General features: G+C 55.0%; 1 protein-coding gene across 1 annotated transcript in view; it reads right to left on the reverse strand.

Annotated features, from left to right (window-relative positions):
* The window catches only part of KIF7 (kinesin family member 7), a 262,334-nt gene that overhangs the window by 197,586 nt on the left and 47,210 nt on the right, over positions 1-17,538 (reverse strand). Inside the window, exons 4-5 of the mRNA XM_086958140.1 lie at positions 2,093-2,639; positions 912-1,037 (exon numbers count right to left, since the gene is read on the reverse strand). Coding sequence (XP_086814266.1) covers positions 912-1,037; positions 2,093-2,639 — 673 coding nt within the window. The remainder of the gene's footprint in view (positions 1-911; positions 1,038-2,092; positions 2,640-17,538) is intronic.

Here is a 17,538-nt window from a genome sequence, read left to right on the forward strand (position 1 = left end):
AAAGAAACAAGAACATGGGTGTCCATTTTGAGTTTAGAATCTTAGAACACTGATGTTCCAAACTTCATTTACGGGTGTCGCTGATTGACCCAGATTTACCTGGCCACCAGGATTTAGAACATATGTCCTGATGATTAACCAATGTTAGTGTGGTATCCTATCATTAAGTAATCCTTAGAATTGTATTAGGTCATTTAGAATGTTTGGGGATGACCTCGGAGAAGGAGAGAGGATTTGAGAGCAGTTGGTTGTGTCTCTCATCTGTGGTTGCCAAGCTGTTCTTCTATTGAATAAATCCTCATCTGAAACCCATTACATTGTGAGGTATTTACTACACAATTATCAAGCTGTTCTTCTATTGAATAAATCCTCATCTGAAACCCATTACATCGTGAGGTATTTACTACAGTTAGGATCTCACTTTTATCAGTACTGAACTGAAGCTCAATTTCTTTCATCCAACTCATGAGAGATATTATGCATTTTTTAGGACTTCTTCTGAGCAGGTAGAAATCGCCATCTAATCCAACCACCATTTTGTTATCATTAACATGCTACATAGTGTAAAGCCGAAGAGACAGATGATAGCAGCCAGGGGTTGCACATAAATTGTAAAAAAATGTTTTTAAAAAGGCAGATGAAAGAGCCTTGAGAGTCACCACATTTGACACAGACTCCTTATATACCCTTGTGTCATTGTGACCAGAAACTGAATCACGTAGCAGGAAAGTCTCAAGCCTGGAAGGATATTTCACAACGTGAGAAATATGTGGAAGATGCATCTATGAGAACATGGAATACAAATTTGGCTGAAAAACATATTTGGTTTTATTAAGAGGAGTGCTAGAAAGCGAACAAAACTGAAGGCCAACTGAATGAGCCAACAATTGTAGTGCTTATACAGTACTTACCTGGAGAGTATATTGTTCCATTGCATCCTCAAGGGCTGCCAGAAAGTCCTTGTTCTCCTCTTCCAAACGCTGTACTTGCCTTTGTAAATCTACAATGCATGAGTCCTTATCAGTCTCTTTCTCCTTCTACAAGTTAATACGAGATCATTATTATAGAAATGATGACAGACACATAGAAGAACTTTAGAAACTATTCTGAAACATATTTGATGACCTATGAAGTCCTGATCTACTATGCGGACAAAGCTGACTGACCAATATGGACTTTGCAGGTTGCCAACTTCAAAGGTCTGTTAAGAGCATCACTGCACAACATCACCAGATAACACTACCAGTAAAACCACAAACCTGATAAATTTACGCAGATCATACCTGCTGATATTTAAAAGGCAAAATATGCCCAGTAAATACCAAGACAGTGAATTTTTATGCGTAAGCTCCAAAATATACATATTACTTCCCATTCAAGGAGAATCTCTCATATGTGTTATTTATAACAACCGATATAGCAAACCCCATTGTATAGTTATTTATCAGGTGACATAAATTTTGCACCTAATACTGGACCACTCCAAATGCGGGAATACGTACTTGAATCTGGCTGCAAACTTCTTTTGGCACCCTGGACAAAACCCTATAGTCACAAATTTCATAGGAAAAAAGAAACTCCCAAGTGCCAAAACAATATTGAACCAGACAGAAAAATGATCAACCATCTACTTAAGACTTTTCCCATTTCAAGTTCTGGATTAGGAGAGATCTAAAAAACAGATGTAATTGGGGGTGTTTAATTCCCACTCTCAAATGAAATAAATCTAAAAGACGGTGCTCAGTTGAAGGGCATTGCGGTGTTTAACCAATCACAGACATAACCTTAAGGAGCACTCACAACTTTATGCAATTCCTTTCACAATAAAAAGCTAGGAGAATTCAGAATACCTGCGAAAGCGAGATGGTGGAAAAATGCATATTATGCAAATCAATAAAAAAAATCAAGTTTAAAACTCTTTCATTAATGAAGCCTTCTTGCACCCTCCTCGCAGTCTAGGAAACAGGAGCTGTTGGTTTGCACTCATCAAATGCCATTGAAAACTACAGAACAACTGATTTTCCAAGGCTCTTATTGCGTTTGAAAATGAAGAATACACAAACCTCGCCAGAAATAAGCTGGTGACTCATACCTGGCCCTTTAGTATCCCCCGGCCGTGCTCTTTTGGGCTGCGCTCTTCTGCTGTGGTGCTCTCGATTCCACTGTCCAGCCCGGAAGAGGAGGTGATCTCACTCCGCTCCTCTTCCACTGCACACAGCCATTCCTTCACGTCCAGGGCCTGATTAACCGTAAGGTTGCCCTGGGCCTGCAGCTCTGTGAAGAGGCGATACGCGTCATCCGTGCAGCTTCGATAGTGCGCGCACTCCGCCAGGAGCCGAGACACGCAGTCCTCAGAGGGACGCCACCTGACGGACTTCGCGGGATCCGAGTGACTAATAATTCGAGTTTCTGACCGGTGTCGCTGCTCGAGGGCGCGCTGTAGGTTCCTTATCTTGTGTTCCAAGCCCTCAACTCTTTCGGTCTCCTTCCGCCAGTTCACGACAGCTTTGTTTTGGATGTTCTGTGCTCTGGTGGCGTAGTTCAAAGTATTCAACGTTTCATCAAAGTCGGCAGAAGACGGGCTGATGCAAGCAATCATGGCCGTCTTTGCATTCCCACCGAGCGAATCCTTCAGGATCCTGTGAGACCAGAAAACAGATGCTTAGGGCCGGGGCAAAAGAGCGACAGCCATACAAATCTCAACAAGAAAATTATTTTCGGGGCAAAAGGACAAATCACAACAGTAATTTACAACAACCTGCTGCCAAAACAGCAGAATGAAAACTTGTCCCAATTCTGAACCACATGCAAGTATTTAGACCAACACAATCATTATCTTGTCAACAGTTATTCACTTTTCAGGTGTTTTACTGGTGTATGCTTTTCGTTAATGAAGAGTATTTCTTTAACCCACTGGTACGGTTTCTTTTGTGCGGCCGATTGCCCTATTTACGCTTTGTCACTCAACTGCGGGCTTTCTCGAGACATGTTAACGTAAGTTCTGGGCCGTCAAGCCTCGGGTGCATTCCGGAGTATATCCCAGTGTGCGGCGTCATCTCGACGGTGTTGTGTGCGCCCTCAGTGTAGGATATGTGACCTCTGGGCTGCGTCTCGTTTGTGTGATGTGAAAGATCTTGTATGTAGTCGATAGTGTGCAGGTTTGTTTCTGGAGCTTAGCTCCATCGTTGAATGACGCGGTGATTGCGTTCTGATTCCGGGGCCTGCAGGTAAGTGACGGTGGTTGGTCAGGTGAGGCTCATGCATGATCGAATACACCGACAGGCTTGTGCACGGAGGAAGGCGGGTTTCTAAAAGACAAGCATTTGCAATGCAATAGGTCTCGCATTAGGAAATGTTGAGCTATTGGTATTGAAAATGGCAATTTTTTTTTATTTCTGTGTTGGTTTTAAAAATAGCTAAATTAATAGCTTTGTCATTTACAATGCCAATAGTTATAACTTTCGCAAATTTGACACCTATAGCATTTGTAATGCAATATGTGTTGTATTTACGTGACTTATATATATTGCTATTACAAATAACAATGGCTTTTAATTTTGTTAAATAATTAATACTTAAATAAAAGTTATTGTAATTTATAATAGCAATAGCTTAAACTTTTGTAAATAACTTTTGTGAAGATTGTGTTCAGTGTATTTTATTGTGACGAAAATCGAAGAACAGAAGTGAAATATTAACAACTTTGTGACATCTGTAATAAAGCTTGAAACATTGAGAGAACATATTTGAACCAGTTGTTGAATGGTTGCACAGATTGATGCTGTGATGGTGCGGAGTGATGCTGTGGCGCCCCTGAGTGATGCTGTGGTGCCCCTGAGTGATGCTGTGGTGCCCCTGAGTGATGCTGTGGTGCCCCTGAGTGATGCTGTGGTGCCCCTGAGTGATGCTGTGGTGGTGCTGAGTGATGCTGTGGTGGTGCTGAGTGATGCTGTGGTGGTGCTGAATGATGCTGTGGTGGTGCTGAGTGATGCTGTGGTGGTGTTGAGTGATGCTGTGGTGGTGCTGAGTGATGCTGTGGTGGTGCTGAGTGATGCTGTGGTGGTGCTGAGTGATGCTGTGGCGTTCAGTGATGCTGTGGTAGCGCCTAGTGATGCTGTGGTGGTGCTGAGTGATGCTGTGGTGGTGCTGAGTGATGCTGTGGTGGTGCTGATGATGCTGTTGTGGTGCTGAGTGATGCTGTGGTGGTGCTGCGGTGGTGCCGAGTGGTGCTGTGGTGGTGTCAAGTGGTGCTGAGTGATAATGTGGTGGTGCTGAGTGATGCTGTGGTGGTGCTGAGTGATGCTGTGGTGGTGCTGAGTGATGCTGTGGTGGTGCTGAGTGATCCTGTGGTGGTTCTGAGTGGTGCTGCTGAGTGGTGCTGTGGTGGTGCTGAGTGGTGCTGTGGTGGAGCTGAGTGGTGCTGAGTGGTAATGTGGTGGTGCCGAGTGATGCTGTGCTGGTGCTGATGATGCTGTTGTGGTGCTGAGTGATGCTGTGGTGGTGCTGCGGTGGTGCCGAGTGGTGCTGTGGTGGTGTCAAGTGGTGCTGAGTGATAATGTGGTGGTGCTGAGTGATGCTGTGGTGGTGCTGAGTGATGCTGTGGTGGTGCTGAGTGATGCTGTGGTGGTGCTGAGTGATCCTGTGGTGGTTCTGAGTGGTGCTGCTGAGTGGTGCTGTGGTGGTGCTGAGTGGTGCTGTGGTGGAGCTGAGTGGTAATGTGGTGGTGCCGAGTGATGCTGTGCTGGTGCTGATGATGCTGTGGTGGTGCTGAGTAATGCTGTGGTGGTGCTGCGGTGGTGCCGAGTTGTGCTGAGTGATAATGTGGTGGTGCTGAGTGATAATGTGGTGGTGCTGAGTGGTGCTGCTGAGTGATGTTGTGGTGGCGCCGAGTGATGCTGTGGTGGCGCCGAGTGATGCTGTGGTCGCGCCGAGTGATGCTGTGGTGGCGCCAAGTGATGCTGTGGTGGCGCCGAGTGATGCTGTGGTGGCGCCGAGTGATGCTGTGGTGGCGCCGAGTGATGCAGTGGTGGCGCCGAGTGATGCAGTGGTGGCGCCGAGTGATGCTGTGGTGGCGCCGAGTGGTGCTGTGGTGGTACTGAGTGGTGCTGTGGTGGTGCTGAGTGATAATGTGGTGGTGCTGAGTGATAATGTGGTGGTGCTGTGGTGGTGCTGAGTGGTGCTGTGGTGGTGCTGAATGATGCTGCGGTGGTGCCGAGTGGTGCTATGGTGGCGCCGAGTGGTGCTGTGGTGGCGCCGAGTGGTGCTGGGGTAGCGCCGAGTGCTGATGTGGTGGTGCCGAGTGATGTGGCGGTGCCGAGTGATAATGTGGGGGTGCTGAGTGATAATGTGGGGGTGCTGAGTGATAATGTGGGGGTGCTGAGTGATAATGTGGGGGTGCTGAGTGATAATGTGGGGGTGCTGAGTGATAATGTGGGGGTGCTGAGTGATGCTGGGTTAGCGCTGAGTGATGATGTGGGGATGCAGAGGGCAGAAAGGCACAAACAACGAGTCTAACAGAGGGCAGAAGGGCACAAAAAACTAGTCTAACAGAGGGCAGAAAGGCACAAAGAGCTATTGTCGTCGTAAATTACAATGTTTTTTCATTTTTAAAGAAAAAAAGTGTTCCAAAACCATGTGTGTTCCTTTGAGGTGTCAGACAAATTGTTTGTCTTGCATTTAAAATGGGGTACTGGAGACAAAACTACCAGAATGCAACATGGGAACTAGAAACTACACTATTAACACAAAAGAGCATGGTTTCTGTTTCCTTTTGTGTGCATGCACAGCAGGTAACTATGCACTAACATACACGCAGTGTGCATACGGAGAAATCATTGTTTACAGACATGGCACACATGGAGTGTGCCAACAGCATACAACGATCAATCACCCTGTTCACCTACTCAGGGCATAGATGCTTCATGCCAACGCATAACGCAGTATACAAGACATAATGCTTGTGGCATGCACCCAGAGCAGATGGAGCATAAATACACACACAGGAGACTGCATGTACAGCATTTACAAAAGGCGTGCATGTACATAGTACATATGAGGTATGACTAACAGATGACGGAGTGAACACACACAAAAACACACGCAGAATGCATTCCGTTAAAGTGAACCCTGCCAGTAATCACAACAGCTGCATGAGAGCTATCGATGACCAGCGGAGGCACTTACTTTTTCGAGCCATGCAAATGACTGTTTCCATGGTGGCCTGGAGTTGGGTGAGCCACGCAGAAGAAAAGAAATAGGCGGCTGCCGTTGTTGAGCTGAAGTGCGGCGTGCAGCAGGGCTCAGCCATACCAGCCTTGCTATGGAGAGGGCCGGAAAGCCCATGCCAGTGAGCGACCTCCTCAAGGTGTCAAGATTAGTGCATGGGTGGGGCTCAGTGTAGGGGAGTGGGAAGGGGTCAGTTGGGGAGAGAAGGAGGGCTGTTACATGGGCGAGGAGTTGGGATGAGTGAGTAAAGGACTAAGATAGAGTTTGGCGAGCAGCGCAGAAAAAAAGAAAGTCATGCCCGCCGTTATTGAAGCTAAATTACGGCATGCCGCACTGTTTAACAAAAACATAACATAAAGCGCGGTGTACAGCGTTGTTAAAAAAAAAAAATACGTTGTGTGCAGAATCAGAACAACTGCAAGAAGACCTACTGATGATTAGCAGAGGCACTTACTTTGTTAAGCCATGCCAATGACTGTCTCCATGGTGGCATGGAGGTGGGTGTGCCGCCATTCTTGAAGTGGAAGCACGCCGCAAGGCTTAAAATAAACATAATATAAAGCGCAGCGTGCCGGGCTGTTTAAACAAAACATAAGATAAAGCTCTGTGTGCTGCGCTGCTTACAAAAATATATTAGGTTGTGTGCAGCGTAGAGCTAAACCGCATCATGCCACACTTAATTTGTTGCGCCATGCTTATATCTGTCTCTGGGGTGGCATGAAGTTGGGTGAGCCACGCAGAAGTAAAGGAAGTCGCGGCCACCATTGCTGAAGCTGAAGCATGCTGCAATGCTTAAACTAGACATTATATAAAGTGAGGCATACCGTGCTGTGTAAAAAAACATAAGATAAAGTGCGGCATACTGCCCTGCTTAATAAAGAAATGTTAGGTTGTGTGCAGCATATAGAATAAAGCTTTGCGTGCTGCGCTGCTTAAAAAAAAGCATAAGATAAAGCACAGCGGGATGTGCTGCTTGAAATAAAGAGACAAGGCCTGGCGGCCGTGAATAATTAGGGGGGGGGAGGAGAAATGCGAGACACGGCCTGGCGGCCGTGAAAGTGGGAGGGAAATGCCTGAGGCCGAGCGAGTGCATGCTGGGGGAAGTTTCAGAAGCCTGTGGGAGGGAGGCTGATTGCTTTGATGTGGACGCGCTTTCCGCTCCAGTGCACCACACAAACTGTATGAAATCTGCGATGGCTTAAGAGCTTTTTGGCCCGCTATACTCTCGTCTATTAACCCTTGCGGGATTAATAGGCGAGACATAATAAACAAAGTTGAGAGCATCGTGTTGCCAGTGGTTGCTTTTGGCTCGGCAGCAGCTGTAGTTTAGGAGCAGAGGGTGGATATGAAGGGTAGTGAAAGTGTTTGATTGGGTCAGTGATGCACACAGCAAAAAGCAAAGATTGGGAATATGAATGTGGTATTCGCAGAGATGCAGACTGTATACATCAAACATGGTACCTGCATTTGATTTGCTGATCAGTAAAAAAACGCAGATATTTCGTTATGTTGCTTTGGTTCACAGCAGAAGGGACACCAGGAAAAAGAGAGAGTAGTAGAGTAAAAGGGGTCAGTATGAGGCTGGAGTGAGGACAGGCGGGTGTTGTAGGCTGTACACAAGGGTGTGGTAAATTCCTCTCAAGACTGTCTAGTAGGCCGCTTCCTGTCATTACTTGGTAGGACAGTGAGATGGAGAGAGAAGCCTAAATTAGACAAGACCATGGGTTATCCTAATTTTATTAAAAGACCAGAGGCTCATAATATGCAGTCTTTACTTGCTATTTATTAAATATCAGCCAATCAAAAAACAAAGTTACATTACCCAGAAAACCTGAATAGAAAACTTTAAGTGATGACATAATAAAAGAGGCACGGACAGAGCATAGAGTTAACCTAATAATCATCTTGACAGAGCAACAAATCCTCTTTTCTAGCTTCTCGCAATCAAGATAAGTTATTTATTCAATAATCACCTTTATAACATTACTGTTGTACATGTTTTTAGTATTTAAATAGTATTAATCAGTGGTCGAAGTGGGGGAAAAAAAGTAGGGGAACTGTGGGTGGAGAATCAGGGGGCGGGAATAACCGAAGATTGGATCAGTGGGTGGAGTCAGGGGTGTGGCTAGAAATAGCAAAACATACCAATTTTTAGTACGTTTAGCATTTAACTGACCAGTTACAGCTTATAACGTTATTTAGTTCAAACAATGGATAAACATGTTTATTTGAGGTTTAATTCAGAAAAAAGCAAACACTCATAGGGAATGCAGGTTTATGTAAAGCGTGCAAAATACAAGCAGGAACAACATGCTATCTTAATGCTTTTACTCTCATTGTTCAGAAATCCATGAGTATTTTTCGTCTCAAACATTGAGGACATGAATACAGGGCTCCTCCTGTACACATGTGTTAAGCAAGGCTCAGAAGAGAAAGGGACTCTTCAGGAGAATCTAGACTCGGGGACACCCACAAAGGCTCCTTCATTTTCATGTCAGCCAACTAGCAATATAGCAAAAAGAATAACTGATGGGCAGAATGCAGAACAATATTATACATTTACCCCAGTAGAGAGATCTGGGTCTAAATCCATCATTTTTTTGCTTACTATGCCATTCCAGTTTGGACCCAGCCACATGCAAATCAGTCTTGATCCTGCGCCCAATGGGAGCAGTCCAGCCCGAACTGCCAGGCCAGGTCCTCCCTCGACTGGAAATAAGCATCCTAGGACCGGTTTCGGGCTTTCAGCTCCGATAAGCTAGGATAGCTGGATTCCAGTGGCATGGAGAGCACGGGACCCACATCTGGGCATACCCGTCCCACTCGGAGTGACAAAAGCAAAAAGAACAACTGATGGACAGAATGCAAAACAATGTCATATATTCAGCCCAGTATAGACATCTGGCCCTAAATCCATCGTTTTTTTTGTTCACCGCTCCTGTCTGGTCACCAATCCTGGTCACCGCTCCTGCCCAGTCACCGCTCCTGCCCAGTCACCGCTCCTGCCCAGTCACCGCTCCTGCCCAGTCACCGCTCCTGCCCAGTCACCTCTCCTGCCCAGTCACTGCTCCTGCCCCATCACATCTCCTGCCAAGTCATCTCTCCGACCCTCTCAATTTCCCTGCCCCATCACCTCCCCTGCCGGTTACTTCTCATGCCCAGTCCCCTCTCCAGCCCATCACTGCTCCTGTCCCGTCCCTGCTCCTGTCCTGTCCCGTCCCGTCCCTGCTCCTGTCCCGTCCCGTCCCTGCTCCTGTCCCGTCCCTGCTCCTGTCCTGTCCTGTCCCGTCCCTGCTCCTGTCCTGTCCCGTCCCTGCTCCTGTCCTGTCCCGTCCCTGCTCCTGTCCCGTCCCGTCCCTGCTCCTGTCCTGTCCCTGCTCCTGTCCCGTCCCTGCTCCTGTCCTGTCCCGTCCCTGCTCCTGTCCTGTCCCTGCTCCTGTCCTGTCCCGTCCCGTCCCTGCTCCTGTCCTGTCCCTGCTCTTGTCCAGTCCCTGCTCCTGTCCTGTCCAGTCCCTGCTCCTGTCCTGTCCTGTCCCGTCCCTGCTCCTGTCCTGTCCCGTCCCGTCCCTGCTCCTGTCCTGTCCCGTCCCGCTCCTGTCCTGTCCTGTCCCGTCCCTGCTCCTGTCCTGTCCCGTCCCGTCCCTGCTCCTGTCCTGTCCTGTCCCGTCCCTGCTCCTGTCCTGTCCCGTCCCTGCTCCTGTCCTGTCCCGTCCCTGCTCCTGACCTGTCCCGTCCCTGCTCCTGTCCTGTCCCGTCCCTGCTCCTGTCCTGTCCCGTCCCTGCTCCTGTCCTGTCCCGTCCCGTCCCTGCTCCTGTCCTGTCCTGTCCTGTCCCGCCCCTGTCCTGTCCCGTCCCGGCTCCTGTCCTGTCCCATCCCTGCTCCTGTCCTGTCCCTGCTCCTGTCCTGTCCCGTCCCTGCTCCTGTCCCGTCCCTGCTCCTGTCCCGTCCCTGCTCCTGTCCTGTCCCGTCCCTGCTCCTGTCCTGTCCCGTCCCTGCTCCTGTCCCGTCCCTGCTCCTGTCCTGTCCCGTCCCTGCTCCTGTCCTGTCCCGTCCCTGCTCCTGTCCTGTCCCGTCCCTGCTCCTGTCCTGTCCCGTCCCTGCTCCTGTCCCGTCCCTGCTCCTGTCCTGTCCCGTCCCTGCTCCTGTCCTGTCCCGTCCCTGCTCCTGTCCGGTCCCGTCCCTGCTCCTGTCCCGTCCCGTCCCGTCCCTGCTCCTGTCCTGTCCCCTCCCTGCTCCTGTCCTGTCCCCTCCCTGCTCCTGTCCTGTCCCCTCCCTGCTCCTGTCCTGTCCCCTCCCTGCTCCTGTCCTGTCCCCTCCCTGCTCCTGTCCTGTCCCGTCCCTGCTCCTGTCCCGTCCCGTCCCTGCTCCTGTCCCGTCCCGTCCCTGCTCCTGTCCCGTCCCTGCTCCTGTCCCGTCCCTGCTCCTGTCCTGTCCTGTCCCGTCCCTGCTCCTGTCCCGTCCCTGCTCCTGTCCTGTCCCGTCCCTGCTCCTGTCCCGTCCCTGCTCCTGTCCTGTCCCGTCCCTGCTCCTGTCCCGTCCCTGCTCCTGTCCTGTCCCGTCCCTGCTCCTGTCCTGTCCCGTCCCTGCTCCTGTCCTGTCCCTGCTCCTGTCCCTGCTCCTGTCCTGTCCCGTCCCTGCTCCTGTCCTGTCCCGTCCCTGCTCCTGTCCTGTCCCGTCCCTGCTCCTGTCCTGTCCCGTCCCTGCTCCTGTCCTGTCCCGTCCCTGCTCCTGTCCTGTCCCTGCTCCTGTCCTGTCCCTGCTCCTGTCCTGTCCTGTCCTGTCCCGTCCCTGCTCCTGTCCTGTCCCGTCCCTGCTCCTGTCCTGTCCTTGCTCCTGTCCTGTCCCGTCCCTGCTCCTGTCCTGTCCCGTCCCTTCTCCTGTCCCGTCCCGTCCCTGCTCCTGTCCTGTCCTGTCCCGTCCCTGCTCCTGTCCTGTCCCGTCCCGGCTCCTGTCCTGTCCCGTCCCGTCCCCTGTCCTGTCCCGTCCCTGCTCCAGTCCTGTCCCGTCCCTGCTCCTGTCCTGTCCCGTCCCGTCCCGGCTCCTGTCCTGTCCCATCCCTGCTCCTGTCCCGTCCCTGCTCCTGTCCCGTCCCTGCTCCTGTCCCGTCCCTGCTCCTGTCCCGTCCCTGCTCCTGTCCTGTCCCGTCCCTGCTCCTGTCCTGTCCCGTCCCTGCACCTGTCCCGTCCCTGCTCCTGTCACTTCTCTGCTCCTGCCCTGTCCCGTCCCTGCTCCTGCCCTGTCCCGTCCCTGCTCATGTCCCGTCCCGTCCCTGCTCCTGTCCCTGCTCCTGTCCCGTCCCTGCTCCTGTCCCGTCCCGTCCCTGCTCCTGTCCCGTCCCTGCTCCTGTCCCGTCCCGTCCCTGCTCCTGTCCCGTCCCTGCTCCTGTCTCGTCCCGTCCCTGCTCCTGTCTCGTCCCGTCCCTGCTCCTGTCTCGTCCCGTCCCTGCTCCTGTCTCGTCCCGTCCCTGCTCCTGTCTCGTCCCGTCCCTGCTCCTGTCTCGTCCCGTCCCTGCTCTGTCCCGTCCCGTCCCTGCTCCTGTCCCGTCCCTGCTCCTGTCCCGTCCCGTCCCTGCTCCTGTCCCGTCCCTGCTCCTGTCTCGTCCCGTCCCTGCTCCTGTCCCGTCCCGTCCCGTCCCTGCTCCTGTCCCGTCCCTGCTCCTGTCCCGTCCCGTCCCTGCTCCTGTCCCTTCTCGTCCCTGCTCCTGTCCCTTCTCGTCCCGTCCCTGCTCCTGTCCCTTCTCGTCCCGTCCCTGCTCCTGTCCTGTCCCGTCCCTGCTCCTGTCCCGTCCCGGCTCCTGTCCCGTCCCTGCTCCTGTCCCGTCCCTGCTCCTGTCCCGTCCCTGCTCCTGTCCCTGCTCCTGTCCCGCCCCGTCCCGTCCCTGCTCCTGTCCCGCTCCTGTTCCGTCCCGTCCCTGCACCTGTCCCGTCCCTGCTCCTGTCACTTCTCTGCTCCTGCCCTGTCCCGTCCCTGCTCCTGCCCTGTCCCGTCCCTGCTCATGTCCCGTCCCGTCCCTGCTCCTGTCCCTGCTCCTGTTCCGTCCTGTCCCTGCTCCTGTTCCGTCCTGTCCCTGCTCCTGTCCTGTCCCGTCCCTGTCCCTGCTCCTGTCCCGTCCCTGCTCCTGTCCCGTCCCTGCTCCTGTCCCGTCCCTGCTCCTGTCCCGTCCCTGCTCCTGTCCTGTCCCTGCTCCTGTCCCGTCCCTGCTCCTGTCCCGTCCCTGCTCCTGTCCCGTCCCTGCTCCTGTCCCGTCCCTGCTCCCGTCCCTGCTCCTGTCCCGTCCCTACTCCTGTCCCGTCCCTGCTCCTGTCCCGTCCCTGCTCCTGTCCTGTCCTGTCCCTGCTCCTGTCCCGTCCCTGCTCCTGTCCCGTCCCTGCTCCTGTCCTGTCCTGTCCCTGCTCCTGTCCTGTCCCTGCTCCTGTCCTGTAACTGCTCCTGTCCTGTCTCTGCTCCTGTCCCTGCTCCGTCCCGTCCCTGCTCCTGTCCCGTCCCGTCCCTGCTCCTGTCCCGTCCCGTCCCTGCTCCTGTCCCGTCCCGTCCCTGCTCCTGTCCCGTCCCTGCTCCTGTCCTGTCCCGTCCCATCCCGGCTCCTGTCCCGTCCCTGCTCCTGTCCCGTCCCGGCTCCTGTCCCGTCCCGGCTCCTGTCCCGTCCCGGCTCCTGTCCCGTCCCGGCTCCTGTCCCGTCCCGTTCCGTCCCTGCTCCTGTCCCGTCCCGGCTCCTGTCCCGTCCCGTCCCGTCCCGGCTCCCGTCCCGTCCCGGCTCCCGTCCCGTCCCTGCTCCCGTCCCTGCTCCCGTCCCGTCCCTGCTCCCGTCCCGTCCCTGCTCCTGTCCCGTCCCTGCTCCTGTCCCTTCTCGTCCCGTCCCTGCTCCTGTCCCGTCCCGTCCCTGCTCCTGTCCCTTCTCGTCCCGTCCCTGCTCCCGTCCCGTCCCGTCCCGTCCCTGCTCCCGTCCCGTCCCGTCCCGGCTCCTGTCCCGTCCCGGCTCCTGTCCCGTCCCGGCTCCTGTCCCGTCCCGGCTCCTGTCCCGTCCCGGCTCCTGTCCTGTCCCGTCTCGTCCAGTCCCTACTCCTGTCCCGTCCCTGCTCCTGTCCCTTCTCGTCCCTGCTCCTGTCCCGTCCCTTCCCTGCTCCTGTCCCTTCTCGTCCCGTCCCTGCTCCTGTCTTGTCCCGTCCCTGCTCCTGTCTCGTCCCGGCTCCTGTCCCGTCCCGTCCCGTCCCTGCTCTGTCCCGTCCCGTCCCTGCTCCTGTCCCGTCCCTGCTCCTGTCCCTGTCCCGTCCCGTCCCTGCTCCTGTCTCGTCCCGTCCCTGCTCCTGTCTCGTCCCGTCCCTGCTCCTGTCCCGTCCCGTCCCTGCTCCTGTCCCGTCCCATCCCATCCCGGCTCCTGTCCCGTCCCTGCTCCTGTCCCGTCCCGGCTCCTGTCCCGTCCCGGCTCCTGTCCCGTCCCGGCTCCTGTCCCGTCCCGGCTCCTGTCCCGTCCCGGCTCCTGTCCCGTCCCGGCTCCTGTCCCGTTCCGTCCCTGCTCCTGTCCTGTCCCGGCTCCTGTCCCGTCCCGTCCCGGCTCCCGTCCCCTGTCCCGTCCCTGCTCCCGTCCCGTCCCTGCTCCCGTCCCGTCCCTGCTCCTGTCCCGTCCCTGCTCCTGTCCCGTCCCTGCTCCTGTCCCGTCCCTGCTCCTGTCCCGTCCCGTCCCTGCTCCTGTCCCTTCTCATCCCGTCCCTGCTCCTGTCCCGTCCCGTCCCTGCTCCTGTCCCTTCTCGTCCCGTCCCTGCTCCTGTCTCGTCCCGGCTCCTGTCCCGTCCCGTCCCGGCTCCTGTCCCGTCCTGGCTCCTGTCCCGTCCCTGCTCCTGTCCCGTCCCTGCTCCTGTCCCGTCCCGTCCCTGCTCCTGTCCCGCCCCTGCTCCTGTTCCGTCCCGTCCCTGCACCTGTCCCGTCCCTGCTCCTGTCACTTCTCTGCTCCTGCCCTGTCCCGTCCCTGCTCCTGCCCCGTCCCTGCTCATGTCCCGTCCCGTCCCTGCTCCTGTCCCTGCTCCTGTTCCGTCCTGTCCCTGCTCCTGTTCCGTCCTGTCCCTGCTCCTGTCCCGTCCCGTCCCTGCTCCTGTCCCGTCCCTGCTCCTGTCCCGTCCCTGCTCCTGTCCCGTCCCTGCTCCTGTCCTGTCCCGTCCCTGCTCCTGTCCTGTCCCTGCTCCTGTCCCGTCCCTGCACCTGTCCCGTCCCTGCTCCTGTCCCGTCCCTGCTCCTGTCCCGTCCCTGCTCCTGTCCTGTCCCGTCCCTGCTCCTGTCCCGTCCCGGCTCCTGTCCCGTCCCTGCTCCTGTCCCGTCCCGTCCCTGCTCCTGTCCCGTCCCTGCTCCTGTCCCGTCCCGTCCCTGCTCCTGTCCCGTCCCGTCCCTGCTCCTGTCCCGTCCCTGCTCCTGTCCTGTCCCGTCCCATCCCGGCTCCTGTCCCGTCCCTGCTCCTGTCCCGTCCCTGCTCCTGTCCCGTCCCGGCTCCTGTCCCGTCCCGGCTCCTGTCCCGTTCCGTCCCTGCTCCTGTCCCGTCCCGGCTCCTGCCCCGTCCCTGCTCCTGTCCTGTCCTGTCCCGTCCCTGCTCCTGTCCTGTCCCGTCCCGTCCCTGCTCCTGTCCCGTCCCTGCTCCTGTCCCGTCCCTGCTCCGGTCCTGTCCCTGCTCCTGTCCCGTCCCTGCTCCTGTCCCGTCCCTGCTCCTGTCCTGTCCTGTCCTGTCCCTGCTCCTGTCCCGTCCCTGCTCCTGTCCCGTCCCGTCCCTGCTCCTGTCCCGTCCCGGCTCCTGTCCTGTCCTGTCCCTGCTCCTGTCCTGTCCTGTCCCTGCTCCTGTCCTGTCCTGTCCCTGCTCCTGTCCTGTCCCGTCCCTGCTCCTGTCCCGTCCCGGCTCCTGTCCCGTCCCTGCTCCTGTCCCGTCCCGTCCCTGCTCCTGTCCCGTCCCTGCTCCTGTCCCGTCCCGTCCCTGCTCCTGTCCCGTCCCGTCCCTGCTCCTGTCCCGTCCCTGCTCCTGTCCTGTCCCGTCCCATCCCGGCTCCTGTCCCGTCCCTGCTCCTGTCCCGTCCCTGCTCCTGTCCCGTCCCGGCTCCTGTCCCGTCCCGGCTCCTGTCCCGTTCCGTCCCTGCTCCTGTCCCGTCCCGGCTCCTGTCCCGTCCCGGCTCCTGTCCCGTCCCGTCCCGTCCCGGCTCCCGTCCCATCCCTGCTCCCGTCCCGTCCCTGCTCCCGTCCCGTCCCTGCTCCCGTCCCGTCCCTGCTCCTGTCCCTTCTCGTCCCGTCCCGTCCCCTGTCCCCTGTCCCGTTCCGTCCTGTCCCGGCTCCTGTCCCGTCCCGTCCCGTCCCGGCTCCTGTCCCGTCTCGGGTCCTGTCCCGTCCCGGCTCCTGTCCCTTCCCGTCCCGTCCCTGCTCCTGTCCTGTCCCGTCCCTGCTCCTGTCCCAGTCACTGTTCCTGTCCCAGTCATCGCTCCTGTCCAGTCACCGCTCCTGTCCAGTCACCGCTCCTGTCCAGTCACCGCTCCTGTCCAGTCACCGCTCCTTTCCTGTCGCCTCTCCTGCCCAGCCACTTCTCCTGTCCCTGGCCCGTCACTTCTCCTGTCCCTGCCCCGTCACTTCTCCTGTACCTGCCCCATCACTTCTCCTGTCCCTGCCCGTCACTTCTCCTGTCCCTGCCCCGTCACTTCTCCTGTCCCTGTCCCGTTCACTTCTCCTGTCCCGTTCACTTCTCCTGTCCCGTTCACTTCTCCTGTCCCGTTCACTTCTCCTGCCCCGTTCACTTCTCCTGCCCCGTTCACTTCTCCTGCCCCGTTCACTTCTCCTGCCCCGTTCACTTCTCCTGCCCCGTTCACTTCTCCTGCCCCGTTCACTTCTCCTGCCCCGTTCACTTCTCCTGCCCCGTTCACTTCTCCTGCCCCGTTCACTTCTCCTGCCCCGTTCACTTCTCCTGCCCCGTTCACTGCTCCTGCCCCGTTCACTGCTCCTGCCCCGTTCACTGCTCCTGCCCCGTTCACTGCTCCTGCCCCGTTCACTGCTCCTGCCCCGTTCACTGCTCCTGCCCCGTTCACTGCTCCTGCCCCGTTCACTGCTCCTGCCCCGTTCACTGCTCCTGCCCCGTCACTGCTCCTGCCCAGTCACTGCTCCTGCCCAGTCACTGCTCCTGCCCAGTCACTGCTCCTGCCCAGTCACTGCTCCTGCCCAGTCACTGCTCCTGCCCAGTCACTGCTCCTGCCCAGTCATGCAGTTCCTCAACAATGTTGCTCACTGAGGAACTGCATGAACACCAGTGCATTGGTTTTAGTTTACATGCTGGTAGCAGGCACTCTAGCATGCCACAGGAATATACAGAGTCACCTGATGTTGTATTTTACCACTGTAGTGATTTGCTTCTTTCTCTCACTACCAGGTGGTTGCAGCTCAACTCAGGTATAATGCAGGAAATAAACCTTTTTTCTGTTATTTAATACACTAGAACAGGGTTTCCCATACTGGGGTCCGCGGACCCCCAGGGGTCCGTAACACTTTCCCAGGGGGTCCGTAGGCAACAGTTTTAAAAGCACAGAAAAGTTTCTTGTATAATTAGCAGCTTTCCAGCAACAATAAAAGTGTCAAGATAATGCCAGTGATTAATGTACCTGCTGGAGCGTGAGGAGAGTTTTGTTCAGTGGCAGCTTTGACTTAACTAATGTAGCACAGAGGGTTAATGTGCCTACTGCACAGAACATGTAACATGCATTTTAAAAAAGCAGTATTTTATGTGCATAGGTTCGTGGTTACTGCTTTTGTCACAGAGATTCTTTCGTTACTGTGCACTTCATAAGGGACAATCGTAATGTAGCAGAGGGACCTATAAACGGTCTTCAAAGAGCTGCTTGCAAACTGCATGGTACCAGTAACTTATGTTTTTTCCCAGTTATTCATTACCCTGATGCTGCAAAAAAGATTTGGGTGGAAATACATTTTTAATGTTAAAGTCAGTGTTAGCCACTGTATTATGTTCTGAATCCTGAGTTTGTGCATTTCCAGAACAAGCACTCTATAAAAATGCCCGCCAGTATGAACGACATGTGAACCTTGTAGTCCCCTTTACCTTATGTACCATTTTATATACACTGATTTACATGTATGATTCAATGTCTCTGTGTGATGTAAAGTGCTCTGACATCCTACAATGGTATGAGAGATGCTACAAAACAAATTAAATACACGTGACAGAGGAGCTATTCAATATAAAATTCTGAGGGCCAGATGTACGATCCGTATTTATATGCACGAACGGGTTTGTGAACCCGTTTGCGCATGCAAAAACCTATTGGGCCGTGTACACTGCCTATTTG

This window comes from Lissotriton vulgaris, chromosome 2_1 (assembly GCF_964263255.1).
Source record: "Lissotriton vulgaris chromosome 2_1, aLisVul1.2, whole genome shotgun sequence".
Classification (NCBI taxonomy): Eukaryota; Metazoa; Chordata; class Amphibia; order Caudata; family Salamandridae; genus Lissotriton; species Lissotriton vulgaris.